The sequence below is a fragment of the Nicotiana tomentosiformis genome, chromosome 6 (assembly GCF_000390325.3).
Source record: "Nicotiana tomentosiformis chromosome 6, ASM39032v3, whole genome shotgun sequence".
In the NCBI taxonomy this organism is placed as follows: Eukaryota; Viridiplantae; Streptophyta; class Magnoliopsida; order Solanales; family Solanaceae; genus Nicotiana; species Nicotiana tomentosiformis.
This window is the reverse complement of record NC_090817.1, coordinates 134,360,978-134,382,480: the sequence shown is the minus strand read 5'-3', so window position 1 is coordinate 134,382,480 and position 21,503 is coordinate 134,360,978. Positions and strand designations below refer to the sequence as shown.

The following is a 21,503-nucleotide window of genomic DNA, read 5'->3' as shown; positions in this document are numbered from 1 at the left end:
ATACTAATAATAATAATAGATAATACTAATAGTAATACTAATAATAGTAATACTAATAATAATAATAATAATAATAATAATAATAATAATAATAATAATAATAATAATAATAATAATAATAATAATAATAATAATAATAATATCCACTTTGGTATCTTATTGAACAAAAATGGTGATATTGTTCCTCCATTGATCAAGAATTTCGATTTTTACTAATAATAATAGTAATAATAGTAATAATAATAGTAATAATAATAATAGTAATAATAATAATAGTAATAGTAATAATAATAATAATAATAATAATAATAATAGTAATAGTAATAATAATAATAGTAATAATAATAATAGTAATAGTAATAATAATAATAATAATAATAATAATAATAATAATAATAATAATAATAATAATAATAATAATAATAATAATAATAATAGTAATAATAATAATAATAATAATAATAATAATAATAATAATAATAATAATAATAATAATAATAATAATAATAATAATAATAATAATATAGTTATGAGTTATGACTTATAATAAAATATAGTGGTGTGATTCCCTTATTAAAAATATTATATTTGCTTTTGTTCGTGATAGAAGGGGTGTGATTCCCCTATTAAAATGTTGTTTTGCTTGGGATTGTTGCTTTGTAGGAAGTTTTGTTGATGTGAATTAAGATGGATATATTTTTGACAAGGTTTAATTCTTCTCAACCAAGTTCTAGTTTTAGAGGCAATTCCTCCCATCTTGTAGAGCAGTTTGATGTGAAATCACTTAATCCTGACCCCGGAGAGAGAATACCCATTGATAGATATAGCTCCAGAATACGGGATGAAGTGAGAAGACACTACATCCAAAGTGGGCCTTGCCAAACAGTTTATCACAAATTTCCTAAAACTTTATGGGAAAAGAATGCGCCAATTTAGTCCGGGTTGGTTTAAAGATTCACATTCTATATGGTTAGAGTATAGTGTGAATAAAGATGCCGTATTTTGTTTATGTTGTTATTTATTCAAAAATGATTACGTTCATAGTAGCACGAGTGACTCTTTCACAAAAATCGTGATGGGGCTAGTAATATGCAGAGACCGTGAAAGCTATAATTGATGACTTAGATGGAGATTATTTTGGGATATTAGTTGATGAGTCCAAGGATATTTCACACCATGAACAAATGACCCTTGCTTTGCGGTATGTTGACAAAAAAAGGCCAAGTGAACGAGCCATGTATTGGTCTTGTTCATGTTAGTGATACATCTGCAAAGTCGTTGAAAGAAGTAGTACTTTCTTTGCTAATGAAACACTCATTAAGTCCATCCAAAATACGTGGACAAGGCTATGATAGGGCTAGTAATATGCAGGGAAAGATGAATTGTCTTAAAGCTTTAATTTTGCAAGAAACTCCATCGACATATTCCGTACATTGTTTTGCTCATCAATTACAGTTGACGCTTGTAGCTGTTGCTAAAAAACACAAGGAGGTAGAGACTTTCTTTGCTATTGTTACTAACGTGTTGAATGTGATTGGAGTTTCTTTTAAGCGTAGAGACCAACTTCGGGAACATCAAGCAGAATTGTTGGAGCAATTGCTAGAGAGTGGTGAAGTTCAAAGTGGGAAATGATTAAATCAAGAGCGAGGGCTTCAAAGGCCAGGTGACACTCGCTGGGGATCACATTGTAAAACGTTGGATAACTTTGTTATTTTATTTTCTTCTATTGTTAATGTGCTTGGGGTGATTGAATGTGAAGGTGATGTTAATGATAGGTTGCAAGCAGAAGCTTTTTCGAGTAAAATTAAAGCATTTGAATTTATTTTCTTGCTTCACTTTATGTTGAAAGTGTTGATAATGTCAAACGAGTTGAGCAAAGCTTTACAGAAGAAAGAGCAAGATATTGTCAATGCCATGGTATTTCTTGATATCACGAAGGAAATGCTGCAAGAAATGAGAGATGAAGGATGGGAACCATTGATGGATGAAGTATTTTCATTTTGTGCAAAACATGATATTTTGGTGCCCAAGATGGAAGAATTCTATATTCCTGAAAAGTCGAAACATAGGCCTTCTAGTGTTACTTATTCACATCACTTACGTGTTGAGCTTTTTTATGCAGTGATTGATTTGCAACTTCTGGAGCTTAATAGTCGTTTTGATGTTATGAGTAGTAACTTGCTTCTTGGTATGGCTAGCTTGAATCCGGCTGACTCGTTTGCTAATTTTGATAAGGAAAGAATAATGACATTGGCCAAGCATTATCCCTATGAGTTTGGTGAATTAAAACTTCGAGATCTTAGTCGCCAACTTGACACTTCATATGGCACATGGAACATGGTGAGCCTAGGTTCTCTGATTTGAAAGGAATTGGTGATTTGGCAAAATCATTGGTTGAGGTAAATCTTGTGGAGACTTATTGATTTGTTTATTTGCTTGTGAAGTTGACTTTAATTTTACCTGTCGCAACTGCAACGGTAGAAAGAGCATTCTCATCCATGAAGTACATCAAATATGAATTTCGTAGTAGTATTAGTGATGCATTTTTAAATGATTGTTTAGTTTGTTACTTTGAGAAGGAAGTATTTGTAAATATAAGCAATGATGCTATTATTGACCGTTTTCAAAATATGAAAGCGCGTCGAGTTCAACTATGAGTGGACAATGTACTTTTGTTATATTAGTATCAAGTTAATGGTATTTGATAATATTGATATTTTTATTTTGATGATAAATTATCATAGTCATTTCAAAGAGTTGCACCCGAACTTTATCGCTGGTGATTGGGATACTAAAGATAATGGTGCCCCCGTTATGCATAAATCCTGGGTTCGCCTCTGGACATCAAAATCAATCATGTCAAGAAGTAGAAGATCTACATGAGTCTCACGACTCCCAATGGTGACCACACACGAACGATAAACACGATCTACAATAATAGCATCTCCCACCGGTGTGGATACATACACAGGAGCACTCAAAGAATTACGGGGCACAACCAAATAGGAAGCAAAATAGGATGACACATAGGAGTAAGTAGATCCCGGATCAAATAAAACTGAAGCATCTCAACTGCAAACTGAAACAGTACCTGTGATAACAGTGTCAGATGACTCAGTCTCAGGCCTGGCTGGGAAAGAATAACACCGGGGCTGGGCCCCACCACCCTGAACTACGTCCCTGGGACGGCCTCTAGCTGGCTAGTCTCCACCTCTAATGTCATGACCTCCACCTCTAACGGTTTGGCCCCTACCTCTGGCTGCCTGACCCCTGCCTCTAGCTGGCTGAGCAGGTGGTGCAGCAACTGGTGCCGGAACCATGGCACGAGAACTCTGATGTTGTGAGCTGCCTATTTCCTGAGGGCAAAATCTAGCAATGTGCCTCGGATCACCACAAGTATAACATAACTTCGGTTGTTGTGACTGTTGACCCTGAAACTGACTCTGTCGACCTGAATAACCACCCTGATAACTCTGGAGTGGAGGTGCACTAATAGGAGCTGGTAGTGCACTGTAGGCTAGCTGGTCGGAATAATGCATCTGAGGGCAACGACCACCTGAGGCACCGTGGGATGCCTGGAGCACTGAATGAAACGGTCTGGGAGGATGGCCTCTACCAAAAGTACTCCTTACTCTAGGTGAGGCACCGCTGAACTCACCAGAATGATGAGGTCTCTTGTCAGACCCCTGACCTCCCTGAGTAAGAACCAGTTCGACTCGTCTGGCGACATTAGCAGCCGCCTGAAAAGAAATCTCACTCCCAATCTCCTTAGCCATCTGCAATCTGATAGGCTGAGCAAGTCCATCAATAAACCTCCTCACCCCCCTCTCTCTCTCTCGGTGGGAAGCAGAAGAATAGCATGACGGGCCAAATCCACAAATCGGGTCTCATACTGAGTAACAGTCATACTGCCCTGCTGGAGACGCTCAAACTGACGGCGACGCTCCTCTCTCAATGGGATAGGCAGAAACTTCTCTATGAAGAGCTGAGAGAACTGGTCCCAAGTAAGAGCATGCAACCTAGCTGGTCTGGTCAACAAGTAATCTCTCCACCATTTCTTGGCGGAACCAGTCATCTGAAATGCAGCAAAGTCGACCCCATTGGTCTCTACTATACCCATGTTTCGTAGAACCTCGTGACAGTTGACAAGATACTCCTGGGATCCTCTAAAGGAGCACCACTGAAGTGAACAGGAAAGAGCTTGATAAACCTGTCTAATCTACATAAAGCCTCATAAGACATAGCTGGCCCATCTCCGACCTGTGCCGCAATAACCGGTTGAACTAATCCGACTGGCTGAGCTGCTGGAGGCTGATACTGGGGAGCTATCTGCTCTGGAGTGGGAGTGGTGGGAGTCTTGGCTCCTCCTCCAGCCTGAGAGACTACTGGTGCCATGGGAAATGCGCCAGTCTAAGCCAAACTATCCATAAGGCCCACCAAACTGACCAAAGCATCCTGAAGTACTGGGGTAGCAATGAACCCCTCCGGAACCTGAGTTGGTCCGGCAGGAACAGTCTGGGCTGGAACCTCCTCGTCAAGCTCTATCTGAGGCTCCACTACTGGGGCTGTTGCTCAGGCTCTAGGCTGAGCTTTGCCCCTGCCTCAGCCTCTAGCACGGCCTCGGCCTCAACCTCTTCCCCACGTAGGAGCTGCCACTGGAGGCTCTGGCTGCTGCTCAGCTGAGGAAGCGGTACGTGTTCTAGCCGAATAGGATCAGAATATGCTGGATTTTGTCACGACCCGAAATTTTTCACCAACGGGACCGTGATGGCGCCTAACATTTCACTTGCTAGGCAAGCCAATGTTAGAAAATTGTTAAACCAATTCCTTATTTCCATTTAGTAAATAACAATGATTAACTAAGATGAAATATAAGAGGTGCGGAATTTTATAAAACTGTATTAATTACTACCACCCGGATCTAGAGTCACGATTCACGAGCACTCTAGCATGATCTCGCAAATGCGAGATCAGAGGCTTGCAATAATATCAGATGCCCAGCAGTGTTTTCCAAGCCAAATCTCACTCCGTAGCCTATCCGAAACTCACCTGATTCCTCGGGGCTCCAAACCAAACATGCACACAAATCTAAAAATATCATACGAACTTGTTCGCACGATCAAATCGCCAAAATAATACCTAGAACTACGAATTTAGTACCAAATCAAATGAAATTCTCAAGAACACTTTAAAAATTCTATTTTCTCAACTGGACGTCTGAATCACGTCAGATCAACTCCGTTTCTCACCAAATTTCACAGACAAGTCTTAAATATCATAATGAATCTGTACCGGGCTCTAGAACCAAAATACGGACCCGATACTAACAATGCCAAATATCAATCAATTTTTAAAAATAAATAATTTTCAGACTTTTAATTTTCATCAAAAATTCATAACTCAAGCTAGGGACCTCCGAATTCAATTCTGGGCATACGCCCAGGTCCCATAATTCGATACGGACCTACCGGGACCGTCAAAGTACGGATCCAGGCCCGTTAGCCAAAAATATTGACCGAAGTCATCTAAAATTAACTTTTAAGGCATAAATTCTTATTTTCATCAATTTTTAATATAAAAGCTTTCCGGAAACCTGTCCGGACTACGCACGCAAATTGAGGAGGGTAAAAATGAGATTTTTAAGGCTTAAGAGCGCAGATTCGAGTTCTAAAACATAAGATGAACTTTTGGGTCATCACAGATTTGTTGTTTCCAAACTTTCACTTCCATTAGTTTACCATAAATTGCATAGAGTAAGAGGTTTAATTAAATTAGCAAGATTCGAACTTGTACATATATAGTTGAATTGTGGTTTTTGTGTCATTAAACTTTCCCTTAACAATTGTTGCTTCCATTGACATAAGTATTGGCAACACTGTTGTGGTCAACATATAGGTATCCAAAGTTGAATTGCATGTATCAAGATTGTTGCTCAGTATGTACCTACTTTGAGATGATCTTTTTGTACGTATCAAGTGCAAATTTGGGTTGGAAAGCAAAAAGTGATGGACTACGTGGTGTGACAATTTACTTTTGAAATTCTTCTATGTCCTTCATTTTTTCAAAAGTTTTTTCCTCTTTTCTTGTTCTCATTCTTGTATCTTATTTGATAAATTTAATTACTCAAATTGAAATAAACATTCTGGACTAAGCCATGCCTTGCAGCAGATTACATGCTGACTTGACAGTCATTTCCTAATTTTCAGATAATGTTATCTCAATAACACATTAGATATTGACAATTTTCTCTAGGATATTTTTCCCCTGCTTTTGTGTTTTCAGTAATATCGTAACTTTACTATGAACTCAACTTATGTTTTTTTGTTTTCACCAGGACACATCACTACTTCAATCTTGAGAGTACTGCTCCAGAATTCAACAAGTTTTTGAAACATCAGACAGAAGGGGAACCATAGTCATTCTGCAATGACTTTTGTATATCTTGTTGAACAAATTTATCATTCTTTTATGGCAGAATAGGTAAAGACCCCCCTAAACTTGACATTTTTTAACGAGCGTACACCTTAACTATACGTGATTTTAATTACCCCCTACGCTTACTTTTTCGAATGTTATTACCCCCTAACCTAGTAAACTTTTCTATCGTGAATACACGCGATGTATACATTTAAATGCTTGCTGATGTGGCTGTACACGTTGGAATAATTCGGATATCCAATTAGAATACCCGACCCGCCTTTAAAATTAATCCCTCAAATTTAACCTATCCCTTTTACCATCAGTTCATTTGGTCGATAACGTAGAAAAACTAGGGTTTCTCACCACTCCACTCCCATCAATGATAGAGACGATTGTGAGTGCTTGAGCTTGATTTTGTGAGTCGATAGGGTTCTCCGTTGAGGTGCTGCTAAAAGCTACTGTGGAGAAGCTAAAAGCTACTGGGTTTCTTTGATTCTCGCCAAAATTTCTACTATTTTCACTCCGCATTTGAAGGTATGTGTGCCTCTTTCTGTTAGGGTTAAATCAGGGATTTTATGTTGATTGTGATTTTTGCATGCATGTCGATTAGGGTTAAATTAGGGTTTTTATATTGTTTGTTAATTTTTTACTATTTATTTGTAATCTTCTGTATATGTATGTCTTGAGAGTTATTTTTTATTTTTTTATTGCTATGTAGGGTCCCATGGATACTAAGTATTTGAATTTAAGATGAAAAATTGATGGGATATTGGTGAGTGAGGTAGGACCTATATATGTTGGGGGTAGGGTTGAACATGTGACTAATGTCGACTCTGACCACCTGTCAATACCAGAGTTATCTGATTATGCAAAGGATTTTGGGATTACAAAGTTAGGAAAAACTCATATTATGAGTGTTGAGGGTGGCAATTTGGTTGAATTAACAAAAGATAGGGATTTAATGGACCTTGCTATGTTATTAAACAATGGGGACATAATAGATATTTTTGTCTCTTATGACTCACAATTTGAGGAGGTGGATGCTATAGAGGGTAGCCAAATAAGCCACGTGGGTGAGCCTTTTAATGCATCTTCCAGCACACAACAAGACAATAAGGAATCTTTTGTTCCCTGTGGTCCTCCTTTAAACACTACTGATGCAAATCCAGATCTAGGGTTACCTAACTTTGGCAACTGTTGGCATCAGTAAAAAAGGATGGGAATAACCAAATGTTCCCAATAGCTTGGGCTGTTGTAGGCACTGAAAAAAAAAAGCAAACATGGAGTTGGTTCCTCAGGTTATTGCAAACTGATTTGAACTTGGGAGATGGCAGGGAACTCACCATGATAAGTGACATGCAAAAGGTATATACTGTCGTTTAAATACTACTGTTTTCTTGTTTAAAATACTATTGTTTTTTTGGTTTAAATACTACTGTTTCTCTGATTTAAACACTATTGTTTCTTTGTTTTTATGCAATACTATTTCTCTATTTTAATGCAGGGTCTATGTTCAGCTATTGAAGAGATTTTACCTGAGTGTGAGCACAAAATGTGTGCTAGACACATTCCGGCAAACTGGGCAATAAAATGGAGAGGGATTGAAAGAAGAAAAAGATTCTAGAGTGTTGTTAGATCAATAATTGAGTCTAAAATGAAAATAAATCTAGATGATCTTGATAAATTAGGTCATAACATTTGTGAAGACCTAGTTAAATATAACAAAGAAAGATGGCGCAAAGCATTCTTCCAAACATTCTCCAAGTGTGACAGTGTTGACAATAACATGTGTGAAAGCTTCAATACTTGGATATTGGGCCCTAGACACAAGACAATCATATCAATGCTAGAGGAAATAAGGGTCAAAGTTATGAGTAGGGTAGCAAAGATGAGAGAATTTGCTGAAACTTGGCAGGATGGTGTATATCCAATGGCCATGATGGTGTTCAATACTAATGTTGAGAAGTCAATGAGGGTTGACTTCATATTTAATGGAGATACATGCTTTGAACTCAAAGATGGTCCATACAAGTTCATTGTAGATTTAAGAACAGGTTACCGCAGTTGCAGGTCTTGGGAACTGAAAGGCATTTCATGTCCATATGCTATAACAGCAATGCACTTCAAGAGACTTGATCCTTCAGAGAATATTGTACACTGGTACATAAAAGAGACCTACATGAAGGCATATTCACACTTCATACAACCAGTTCCCAACATGATAATCTGGCCAGAAAGTAGTAACCCCAAGGTATTACCTCCTCCAGTTCAAAATATGCCTGGAAGGGTAAGAAAAAATAGAAGAAAGGAAGTTGGAGAAATAAAAAGAGCTGAAAAATTATCAAAGAAGGGAATAACTATGACATGCTCCATTTGCAAAGCAAGTACTCATAATATGAGGAGTTGTCCAACAAGACCAACAACTAATCAAGAGGTAGCTTCCTACCTTCTTCCTTTATTACTCTCTTCTTAGTTATCTAAGAGCTAATTCCTCATTTACTCATATAATAGACTACTAATTGCTCACAACAATCAACAACAAAACCTTCACGGAAGAGAGGCAGAAAGGAATCTGACAATGCATCTATAAGTAAGGCATCTACAAGTACTGGAGGAAAATCTGGGGGGGGGGAGCAAGAAGCCACTACAAGAGGCCTAGGCTTCAAGGACATGGTGTATTTGTTGCACAGCCTGGTTTTACAAGTATTAATATAAGTGTATTTATTTTTATTGTCTAACATACTATATGATGTTATTATCTAACTTTGAAATGAATCTTTTGGTTTGAATGTTTATCAGGATGGTTATCCTACAGCCAGAAAGGTTTATACTGGCCCTTTAATTGATTCTACCCGTGTTACTGGTGATATTGGATATAAGCCTTCTAAAGGTTTGAAATGGAAAGGGAAGGAAGCTGTGACTCAAAGACAACTTCAAGTCCAAGCTGCAATGGATAGAATCAAGACAAGGTCCCAATCCGCTGGAATACAAATAAGATCTAAAGTTATGGGAAAATTTCCCTCCAAGAAGACCACTTGAATTTCTTTATTGTTTGGATGTAGTATTTGATATACTAGACTTCTTTTTTATTGAATTCGTGGGGTGACTGTTTTAGTTGAATTCATGGGGTGTCTGTTTTTTTGTGGATACTGATGGTGGTACGCAACTTTATTTTGTGAACTTGTTTGTCATGTGTATGTCTAGCTGTATATGGACAGCATAGTTTAACTCTATTGTTTGATGTTAAATTCTGACTTTCTTTGTCAAATTACCAGCTATGTTGACAAAATATTGTGATTGTGATTGGTTGTTTTTGTGGATACTGATGGCTGTTTTTATATAAATTGTGATTGGCATCAATTCTATATGTTGACAAAATGTTGACATAGTAGTGTCGAACAGCATATCATATTGCTTAACTTCTATTACATACTACCAGATAACCATTATTTGTACATGAGCAAAATCAGATTCCAAAGTAAACTGAAAAATAATTGAAACTTTAGCATTCTTTCCCTTTTCGATAGTTTGTTAGTCTTCTTCAACAACTCAGAAATAACAATGTTTGCTTGCTCCGGAAATAGAGGTTCATACCACTGAAAAAATCAACAAGAATTTGTCTTCGGAAAAAGACTACATCCAAAGAATCGTCGTCCAGGATTTGCAGTAGTCCATGCAACTTTTTAAGGAGTTAGCTTGCCACATCTACAAAAAACATTCATCTTCTTTCTTCCAAGTAAAACAAATGTTTGTTATTTGGGCAAAAAATAAGAGCCAAAATCTTGGGGGGAGGGGGGAGGGAGGGGGAATGGAATTTGGATGGACAAAGAATGTGAGAATAAAGAAAATGCTGAAAAATTAGAAAGAAGACAATAAATAGGGGTGAGAATGGTGTTGTTACCGTTGGGGTCTTCATTTTTGGGGGAAAATGCATTTATTACCGTTAGAGATGGTTCTAGGATTGGGAATGGAAAATATTCAATTGATGTGGCAAAATATATACTCCCCCACGCGTACTCAGCCATTTGAACCAACTTTCACTGCCATGTGGCAGGTTGGGGGGTAATAACATCCGAAAAAGTAAGCATAGGGGGGTAATTAAAAACACGTATAGTTAAGGTGTACGCTCATTAAAAAGTGTCAAGTTCGGGAGGGAGGGGGGAGGGGGGTCTTTACCTATTCTGCCTTCTTTTATTAGTGTTGTAACTTATCATTACCCACACGTTCTCCATTTGTATTGTAGAAAAATATTACTCCCTCCGTTTCAATTTATGCGAACCTATTTCCTTTTTAGTCTGTGCCAAAAAGAATGACACATTTCCCTATTTGGAAACAATTTATCTTTATGTTATTATTTATATAGCCACACAAAATATATGTGCCTCATTTTATACCACAAGTTCAAAAGTCTTCTCTCTTTTCTTAAACTCCGTACCCATTCAAATAGGTTCACATAAATTAAAACGGAGGGAGTATGTGATAATTTTTAAGTGGTCTTGGTGTTTTGGTTTGGCTAAGTAAACGTTGTGTGTTTGAAAATATATCAGCTATATATATCACAAAAATAGTGTTAATGCCAGAGAATGCAACACACTTTGTAGTTGCTCCATTTGTTTGATTGAATATTACTCCCTCCGTTTCAATTTATGCGAACCTATTTCCTTTTTAGTCTGTGCCAAAAAGAATGACACATTTCCCTATTTGGAAACAATTTATCTTTATGTTATTATTTATATAGCCACACAAAATATATGTGCCTCATTTTATACCACAAGTTCAAAAGTCTTCTCTCTTTTCTTAAACTCCGTACCCATTCAAATAGGTTCACATAAATTAAAACGGAGGGAGTATGTGATAATTTTTAAGTGGTCTTGGTGTTTTGGTTTGGCTAAGTAAACGTTGTGTGTTTGAAAATATATCAGCTATATATATCACAAAAATAGTGTTAATGCCAGAGAATGCAACACACTTTGTAGTTGCTCCATTTGTTTGATTGAATTTCACTCATATATAATTTTCAAGGAGTTATAAGTTGGTGAACGTGTAACAAAACAATATAGCTTTATTTATGTTGGGCACAATTACTGAATTCGTATAAAATAATGGGATTTTTACACAAATAACATGTCATATTTACTGTTTATTTTTGGTAGCTCTATATATATATATATATATATATATATATATATATATATATATATATATATATATATATGTTTGTGTGTGTGAGAGATTATATTTCCATCGGTTATTTTTAGTTTAACCAGCCGGAGGCTGCTATATTACAGAATTGTTAGGCCCGAGCATAACCCGGGCATAACCTCACTAGTGAATATAGAAATGTGAAAGAGCTTGGCATAGTCTATGACAGGAACTCTTTTAGCGCTCGATATTTATACCATATAAATAAATATAATACATGTTTTATAATTTTTATCATAATTAAGTATTATAATATAAAATTATATATGCTCACTTAAATTTATTAATCTTAGGGATCATTTAGTAGGTTGTATAAAAATAGTACTGAATATGATATATTAGTAATGTTAGGATTAATTATGCTGAGATTATTTTTTATAAACTGTTTGTTTTTGTGTATTAAACGCTTTCAAAGGGTAGTTCTATCTTTATACATGCTTGTCCATGTATTAAAATTTAAAAATCATGGTGTTGCTAATGTCATGGTTTGTTATGTATATAAGAATAATACCGAATAGGGTATATAACTATTACATGTATTAGTTATACATAAGTTAGAAAAACACTACTCCCTCCGGTCCATAATAAGTAACATTTTGGCATATGGCATACCCCTTAAGAAAAATACTAACTTCTAGAAAGAAAAATAAATAAGTATTTTGTCTAAATTACCCTTAATTAAAATGTGCATATTATTAACTTGACATATTGGGATATGTAAATATAAGGGTTCAAAAACAACAAGAAACTCAATATAATCTCACATAGTGGGGTCTGAGGAGGTTAGTGTTGTACGCAACCTTACCCCTACCTTGTTGAGATAGAGAAGTTGTGTCCAATAGACCATCGGCACAAGGAAGCATAAGCACCACATTAATGAAGAGAAAACAAGAAGTGAATGTAAATAAGGACAAATTGAAAATATAAAGTTAATTCCTTTTTGATTATGTAAAAAAATACTTATTTTGAACCAAAATAAAAAGGCTAAAATATCACTTATTATGGGCATAAGGAAGTACCAAACAAGGTTTAATTATACCAACCCTAATACATGTACAATTATTTTTCAATACTATCCTACCAAACAATCCCTTAAAGCTATGCACGGAAATTGATAATGTTCTCTCGTTTTGAAGGTAAATTTTACAAACAGTCAAACCGCCCAACCACACAATTTTTAGTAGTGACGCCATTGTTCCCACTGAAAAAACGACACATTTTTTAATCAAATGAAGTCAAAACGAGCCAAGACAACGCAAAAGACCAAAATAGTAGTAGTAGAAACTACTACTACCAATCACAGAACAAAGTCCAACCCACAAGAGACTCGTGGCACGAAAATATCTCTGAACAACACTGTCACACGTCGGTGAACAAAGTCTTGTCTTTTAGTAAAAAACAAATCTTAAGTGGGGAAATGTGTTTCCATACTTTACAGAATAGTAAGATGATTCAAACTCATAACATTAATATCTGTACTATATTTCTTAAATAACTAAACTGCTTTTGTGAAACACCCCAGGAGTGGAAACACATCACTCCTTTATTAGTGTTGCAGTCACTCGTTTAGTCATCACTTGTCAGCACTAAATTAAGTGCTTGGAAAGGACAAGAGCGCACTATAAAACCTCTCTTCCCTTTACTTCCAGCCATTAGCCCATAGCCTTAGTTCATTTTAGGAGGATATACTTTAAATTTGAAGAAAGAATATAGTCGTTCCAGTTAGAAGAAGAAGTAGAGGATCAAATTGAAGATGGAAGATTTGTGGCAAAAGATGGTTTTTCCAGTTAGACGTGCTTGGTTCGTGTTTTCAGCCCGTGTCAAGGCTCCTAAGAATGGTTAGTCCTCTCTTCCTACCACCCCCCTCCCCCTCAAAACAACACCAACAACAACAAGACCAGTAAAATCTCAAAGCTAGTGTGTGCAACAGATCTTACCCAAGACAGGTAGAGATACTATTTTTTATAGACCCTAGACGAAATACCTCCTAAAAATTAATGGAAAAAGCTTACTCACGCTCAATCTTTCTTAAAGGATTCTTATAATGAACATGCGGGAGGCTACGCAGGCATGAGCTAGTTTTTAGCTTCACCCTGTTTTTTCTTCTTGTTTTCGCACTAGCGTCGACACAAATCATGTATATGTGACCCTTTTATAATGTTGTTAACTTGATAGTTCAAGCTTTTTCTTTAACAGATCCTTAACCTTTTACGGCTTGATGTGCTCGTGAATTCTGATCTCAAGCCATAGAGGGCATATATAACTTAAGTTTTTATTCAATAACCTGTGCTGCAAATGGGAAGAAATTATTGAGTTCATATAAGTGGTTCCTTAAATGAAACTTAGATTGAAAATTTTGAAGTAAACCCCTTTTTGGCTTTCCAACTCTTCTATACAAGGCAATAAAGTTCCATACAAAAGAGCTAATCAATATTTAATCAAGTTGTTAGTATTCTTCCTATTATTGTTACTTTTTAAAAGAAAAAATACTTTATCTACATCCCCTTCTGAATGTGTCTTGCAAGAAGTATTCCTTGTCTTGCACAAAATATCATTGCGTTCACACGGCAACAAGTCAGATGACCAGCAAAAATGTTAGGCATAGTAAATGACCTAAAATTGTAGTCGATGTTAATGGAACAAATACTGAAATTGACAGCATATGCAAACAATATAAGCCTGCTCTTGGGGTCTGTTTACTATTGGTAAGTGGAGATATTGCGATAAATCTTTTACTAATGTAGTTAGACACTTCGCACTTTACAAATCAAGAAATGCCAAGAATTTCTTCTACGACTCCATTAGTGGTTTCTTAAGTCCGCTTTTTAACCCAGAGAGGACCCCAACACAGGCCAACTTGTTAATAAGATAAGCTGCTACAAATCAAGTTAATGATGGCTTTGTTTTCTGGGCAATCTTTAATATATTGTTCTATAGCCACTCATTAATGCCTTAATATTCTGTCTGTTCAACTACTAGGCAAAATTGATATAGCACCATCACTTTCTGCAATTTTCCTCGGGATAAGCAGATGACCTTCCAGAAAGTAAATATGACCACACAGTGGATGGCAAATAGGTTAGGGCAGGGTGGGGCGAGGCGGGTGAAAACACATTTTCAGAAAATAGTGAATGACAGTACTCATGGTATCTGATTCCTTTAATAGTTCAAAATTTCAAATTGCTTAAACTAGCATCTACCATTTGAGATGTCTCTACCAAGAGTCCATATATATTCCCTAGTGTCCAATGGCCTATATGCTTCAGTTTCTGCAGGCATGTCTCCAGAAGTACTGAAATTTTTATGAATTATCATTACTCTAGGGTCGAAAAGAAACTTTTAACCTCATAACTTTAGTTCTTAGGTACCAAGAAATTGGACAGTGAAGGAGAAGAGTGAAAACATAGAGACAGTAGCTTTAAAGATCACTTACATGCTTTTATATTGGTTTTTGTTTCCTTCAGGTGCTGGACTATTGAAGCTTCATGGTGATATACAGTCCTGCGCGTATGCGGATGTACAGGTGATGTGGGAAATGCTTGGAGGAACGGAGTCAGAGTTGACATCTAGGCACATTAAGCAAAAGCACCATCTATCATTTAGGAATTTTGTATGGTCCAACCATAGTGCTAAATCATCCTTCTCCGCAGATCATGCTCATTAAGATGATATGTGCTGCACTGCATCAATAAGAGTATCTGAAGAGTGAAGGGATGAATGCCACTGAAAAAGTATATGTTGCGTTCCCTATCAGCATATGAAGTATGTTTATCAACTTTACCTCTATAGCCAGCGTGAAAATACCGGGACTGTCATGGCCATAGCATCAGTTGTAAATATACCATCGTCTTGATGATGTAAGGAAAACCGGCACTAAATAGAGAAAAAGGAACTGTGAAGAGCTCAGTTTTCCTTTCTTTGCTTAAATCTGAGATATAGAACAAAAAATACTATAAGAGTCGTTTGGTATGGGATTATATAATCCCAGGACTAATTTATACCATATGGGAGGTGGGATAAAACAATCCTAATTTTGATTAAGGGATAAGATGAGATATTCTAGATTAAGTCTGGGATTAAATTTATACCGTGTTTGATTGGCGTTTGGTTGGCGGTATAAATTTAACCCCACATCTTATCTCACCTTATCCCTCGTACCAAACGATCCCTAAGGATTTAAAACATACCCATTGTGACGACCAGATACTACAGGACATAGTTCCAATAAATTGGAGGCAGTGTTATCGAAACAGCCCCATCAACAAGGTGAATTCTGAAAAAAGAACCAAATCATATTGCATGCTAATGTGTAGCGTATTATTCCTTAGATGGACCATAAATAACTCACCACTGGAAGGTCGATTGCGTATAGTATGGATTATGGCTATCCACTTCAGTGATAAGGCCAGCATAGGTGCAACAATGGTGTAACCTGTAACATAACACAATCCTGTTATGTAACAGGACCAAAGAAAAGAAAAACTGTCAAGAGCTCAATTTCTTTGACAAAACCTGTATCACTTGTGGTAGTCATGCCACCAGTGACACAGTGCTGATAAACTTGAATGCTGTCATGTCCGTAGTTCAAACCACGGAAAAAGAATGAAAGAAAAAATACTTCACATCATAATGCTCTCACACCCCTCTATAAAATGAATGCAAAATAACAGGTTGATTCGGCCTCTGTACCATGCATCGGTCCAAGAGCTTTAGGATCCACCAGAGGGCTGAAGGTAAATGCAACCAAAAAACATTGGTTTTGCGTCTATACCATGCATTCATCCGAAAGCTTTAGCATCCACCGCAGGGCTGAAGTCATGGGAAACTTCAAAACTCCAAATACTTTTTCTTTCCAAATGCATACAGTGCGCTGTAGAGATGCTACAGCAAAAAACATGCAGCCCTTTAGTTGCTTCTACAGGAATGAAGCTCAGGATTAGCAACAAATAATGATACAATGTGTTCAGCTATTAAACATCCTAGTGAAGCTCCATTAATTAGTAATTTGGTTTCAGCGTAATACCACGGAAAGTGTTACTTAATGTAGTCTGCATTCTTTCGCGTGCATTTCTAAAATGATAGTAGATATTTTGAGAAACAGGATAGTACAGTAATATTATTTAATCATTCAGTCATATAAGAAAATCTAGCAACAAAGGAAGAAAGTAATAACAATAGTAGACATTTTGAGAAACAGGATAGTACAGTAATATTATTTAATCATTCAGTCATATAAGAAAATCTAGCAACAAAGGAAGAAAGTAATAACAATCAAGGGTTTGGAGTTTGACCAAAACTGTCTAAGCATTCAATCACTTAAGATCTCATAATAGAGAAGGCCTGAAACTATTGAAACCATACCTAGATTCCCCTGGTTATTAAACAAAGGCAATTAAGGTATACTTAGGACCAATAAATTTGTAATGCTTTTCTACATGCTCCAGTGCTGATCACCAAAAAGTAATTGTTCAAGCAGCATATAAGGGCACTAACTTGACAAAAACAGATTCCTGTAGGGCTCCAATTGTGCTTCCTCCATCAAATGTTTATCGCTCTGAGTTGGTTTTTGTTTAGTTTCTGGAAAAGTTTTTTCGCATATGTTGAGTTTGGTTTAGGTCTTGGAAAATTGTTGATCAAAATGTTTCCGGGTAAGTCTTGAAGAAATTGTGTTTGGGTTATACAAGACAAATAATTCTAAAACCTGGATATGGCCAGGCTTAGGGTTTTGGAAATATTTGCGAGAAATGTTTTTCAAAGACCAAGCTATATCTGAAATGTTTCGGAAACCTAATTTAATCAAAATTTAGCTGACTTATAAAATAAAAGTAACCACATCAAGAGAATAAAGCAGATAATCGAGGGTAAAGCATCACCTATGCTAATAAACTTCTGAGTTTCATGCAAAACCCAGATCCATAAAGGCAAGACGGAGCCGATTTGGGATGCAATCCAGGAAACTATTTCAACATCACTCTTACGCCTACCTCCCCCTTCCCAGTCTCTTAGCACCCACTAACCAATTGTAGACAGTGATAAAGCATATATATTCATATGATTCACCATTACTGTTCATCAACATCACAAGGGATCCACATAAGATTCGTAATTGCTGCATAATTTTAAAGCCGTTAACAATGCAACAAATGTCAAAGTGGGCTCTGTCCTGCCGCTGTTGAAACTTGATACCAGTTGCGAATAAGGTATAGTTTGTATGTGCTCCTTGGAGGTAGTGGTGGAAGAGAAGGGTACTCTACATGCTACACTTTATCTCTAATTCTCTTATACCCATTTTATGTTACCATCCAACATAAGCAAGATACACAACTAAAAAAGTGATTCCTTTATATGCAAAGCATTATTCTGATGGGCTGTGCTCCCTTATAAGTCAGAGGTAAATCAGAGAAAAGTGCTGATTAAATCTAATTAAAATGTTGAAGGTTCAAGTACCATCGACCTGAGATATTCAAGAGTACTAGCTAAAAGATAAAGGGCTCCCAGCTGGTATGCTCCAAACAAATGCCAAGCCACCTTTAACCTAGAGATTTACTGATAGAAGAGTAATTCAAACCTTTTAAACATCAAACCAAGTAAACAACGTGTCATTGCCCAACTTGGACCTTCTTGAATGAGTAGGATGAGAGAACCAGCTATATGATTGTTAAAAATCAAAATGCGGGATATCCGTATTAAGAAAAAAAGGAAAATATGGGTTAACTATAGGACTTGATGAAAATTTTCGTGGGTTTTTTATAATATACTTACATGGAATTTTATATCTGGTGAAAGGTAAATTAAAGTGATCATAGCAAATTAGAATTGGGAAGGTAAGACTGTGCAATGCTGGAACAGTAGAAGGATGGCTTTACTAAAAAGCAAGGTTGTTCCTGAAAAGCCCTCGTTCACTCATCACTGGGCTGCAATAGCAACGAGAATTTCTCTAGATTACATGCAAAAAGGCAAACAATGTGTATATAAAAAAGATTAAGCATGGCAACATGAATAGTAAAAATGGCATGGCCTGATCCCTCCGTCCGACCGACCAATAAGTAATTGCAAACCATTTATCTGATTTTGTGAAGTAGACTGAACTACTTAATGAAGAACAAGAATAACCTATATCAGGAGGAAAGTTGAGTTTCCTTCTATTAAAAACACTATCCCCAGACCAAGTGTTGTCACGAAATACAGACTGCAGCAACTACTTTTCTATTGGCTTATATTAGCAAAATGGCAATTCGACAAATTCAGCCCACCAATTATTGGCAGCACGCCACTTCCTCATCCACCCAAAAAGAGCAGTAAGAACTTGGCCAAATACTTATCAAGTATCAGAGTATGGCATTCTCTTGTGGTATTCAGACTACATCAAGTTATGGATCGACATACCGAAAAGATGTCATGTCAAACAATCACACAATAAGGATGGTATACTCAAGCACTTGAATGCACTATTGCTACTATGAATTATGAAACAATTGCAATCAGAAAAATAACTCATATGGGGGTGGCAGATATTTTCCTCTTCTATAGAACTCACCTACACTCCCACCCGCACTATTTGGGAACAGCTATGTGCTTAGCATCCATCCCTCGACTATTTTCGACGTAACGAGTTTTTAGTCTTTTATGAGGGAAATCCCTAGCCTGATTCAATCCCAAGGGTCAATCAAGCCGCTCTATTTCCATTATTCAGAGGCTTCATCAGAATTGACTATTTTACAATTTACACCAACCATCAATCTGTCAGCCTACCACAAAATACTATCATGCTTATTCACAAAACTAGTTGTCTTTCTCCATTTCCTCCATGTAGGCTGCAAGGTGTAAATTGAAATACTTAATCCATAAAAGAGGCATCTAATTCCAGAAGAACATGAAAAGGAAGCCAACCCTCATCAAGCATCTCTAAGTAAAGCTGTAAAGAAGATTAATTGCTATATTTTTGGTTTTTGGGGGGGGGGGGGGGGGTGTTTAAATTAATGTGGAGAGCATGGATTGATAGGCAATGTGATTTAATGATGCTTTGTCCTAATTATGTCAGTGCCAAGTGTCTGTCAATCTTTTAATGATATTACATAGCCGATAAATATCCATGTACTTGCCCCATTGGACACCACATTGAGTCCAACACTTGTACGCTAAAAAATGTTGTCTCAGATGCAAACTAGTTCCTTCTCATGCTGCAAAGGTCATTGAATCAATAAAAGGGTGAAAATTAGAGATAGAGAAGTGTCTTAAGTACTTCTGTTGAACCCATTCTTGGAGATAGAAGCAAAAATTATAGGTATTGGAGGACACAAGTGATTCCGTACTTCCTTGCTCCCAAAGAGAAGTAGCCAACCAGATATGTCCTACAGAGTACAGACTTCTCTTTTCATTCCTCCCACCAGCCCACCTCTCTTCTTGTTCTCTTTGAAGGTTGGTTAGAGGGAAGATAACTATACATAACCAAATAATTATGAGATTGAACTGAACCAAAAAGAAAATGAAACTGAACAGACAACCAAAATTGGTGAAGCCTCTACTCCCACCCAGGGAACGAATTAGTGCTGGCTACAAACCTCAAATTGTCCTTTAGGAATAACATTTACATTAGATGCTACCTTCACATCCAAATCGAAACAGAGATCTTTGCAGAATAGACTCTAAACTTCTAAATTCCATTTGAAGAATAAAATATAATATCCCAGTTCATCCTCAGATTCTTGCCTTATACTGCAAAAAACACAAGATTCTCTCCAAACTCAGATGTGCCTTACTTTTCTTCACAAGATTCCATCAGAATGAAACCTCTAACCCTCCAAAAGTCCAAATTCTGCCCCAACCACATGCAGAAACCACTGCGAACTCTAGATTAACTATTAAACAGCATACGCCAACATTAGTTCCTAAATTGTCTCAGCTACCATTCTGTTCCTGATCCTAAATAACCCAACTTGCCTCCAATTACCACTGCCCCTTAGCATGTCAAGAGATAATATTAGAAATCCAGCGTGCTTATTTGCATTATCTTAAAAGTTATACAAGTGAATTCTGATAACTCAAAAACATTATTTCAATATTCTCCGGGTCACAAATTTGTGGGTCATATTTCCCGAAATACACACACACGGACACAGAGACCGATTGGTATGTGACATAATAGCTTAACAGGTCAATCGAAACAGTTTAGTTTACAATGGGTTATTTGATGCTTATGTGCAAAAATCTATTTGTTTTTCCTATTACCTTAGTGACAATACTACACACATTCGTACATTATCTTTGCATACTTCTCCATTTCTGTAAGAGGCATAAAGGCATTCTACGAAGGTAAAACAAGTATTAATATATTGCACTTCCTTTGTTTGTTAATAATTCATGTTTTAAATTGCCAAAACTGTCCAGAACCATATCCTATATTTAAAAATTACTTAGCTCCATTTGTGATGGTTCATATATGCTAATTATTTTTTTCTTTTTCTAAGAAGACAAATGCTAATCATATACTTAAATGCCTGCAACCTGAAAAAGGAGATCTCCTTCATTTTCTTAATTACCTCTTCTTGATAACTGGAGCATAAGATATTTACAGCACACAATTATACTTCCACAAAACTATTGGAAGGATGGAAAGACTTGAAAAGATAAATCCTTAACTGGCAGATGAACAGAAGAAAACACAACAAAAATGGCTGATAACTTAGCAGGCAGTGTAGTGAACTTACTGATATCCATATTGTGCACAGCTTAGCAACACATCTATCTAAGTGGAAGGCCTGCCTGTATTTGGAAAAGTACATAAGAGTTAACACACGGAGAGACCAAGACTAAGAAAAAGAACAAGAATTCTTATATAGGCAAATGCATATATGTACTGTATGCATACATATGTGTGTACC

At 36.5% G+C, this 21,503-nt stretch overlaps 1 protein-coding gene and 2 long non-coding RNA genes across 3 annotated transcripts; 2 read left to right on the top strand and 1 right to left on the bottom strand.

Moving 5' to 3' along the window:
- Window positions 1–7,597: 7,597 nt before the first annotated feature.
- LOC108948762 (uncharacterized) lies at window positions 7,598–9,143 on the top strand. Its single transcript, XM_018778076.2, has 3 exons — window positions 7,598–7,785; window positions 7,925–8,854; window positions 8,932–9,143. Exons 2-3 carry the CDS (start codon window positions 8,075–8,077, stop codon window positions 9,133–9,135), a joined length of 984 nt encoding a protein of 327 aa, XP_018633592.2. The 5' UTR covers window positions 7,598–7,785; window positions 7,925–8,074; the 3' UTR covers window positions 9,136–9,143.
- A 3,929-nt stretch (window positions 9,144–13,072) lies between these two features.
- Window positions 13,073–15,549, top strand: LOC108948486 (uncharacterized). The gene is made up of 2 exons (XR_011408878.1): window positions 13,073–13,460; window positions 15,087–15,549. It is a non-coding gene; the product is annotated as an uncharacterized lncRNA (long non-coding RNA).
- Window positions 15,550–15,695: 146 nt separating this feature from the next.
- On the bottom strand, window positions 15,696–18,691 carry LOC117281444 (uncharacterized). Its single transcript, XR_004512071.2, has 3 exons — window positions 16,312–18,691; window positions 15,971–16,072; window positions 15,696–15,895 (listed from the first exon to the last, which is right to left on the bottom strand). It is a non-coding gene; the product is annotated as an uncharacterized lncRNA (long non-coding RNA).
- Window positions 18,692–21,503: the final 2,812 nt, after the last annotated feature.

What these genes read in the sequence shown, in the direction of transcription:
- LOC108948762 (XM_018778076.2), top strand. Translation starts at nt 8,075, where the DNA reads ATGAAAATAAATCTAGATGATCTTGATAAATTAGGTCATAACATTTGT. An exon ending in GACCAACAACTAATCAAGAG is followed by an intron (nt 8,855 to 8,931) that starts GTAGCTTCCTAC and finishes CTCATATAATAG; the next exon opens with ACTACTAATTGCTCACAACA.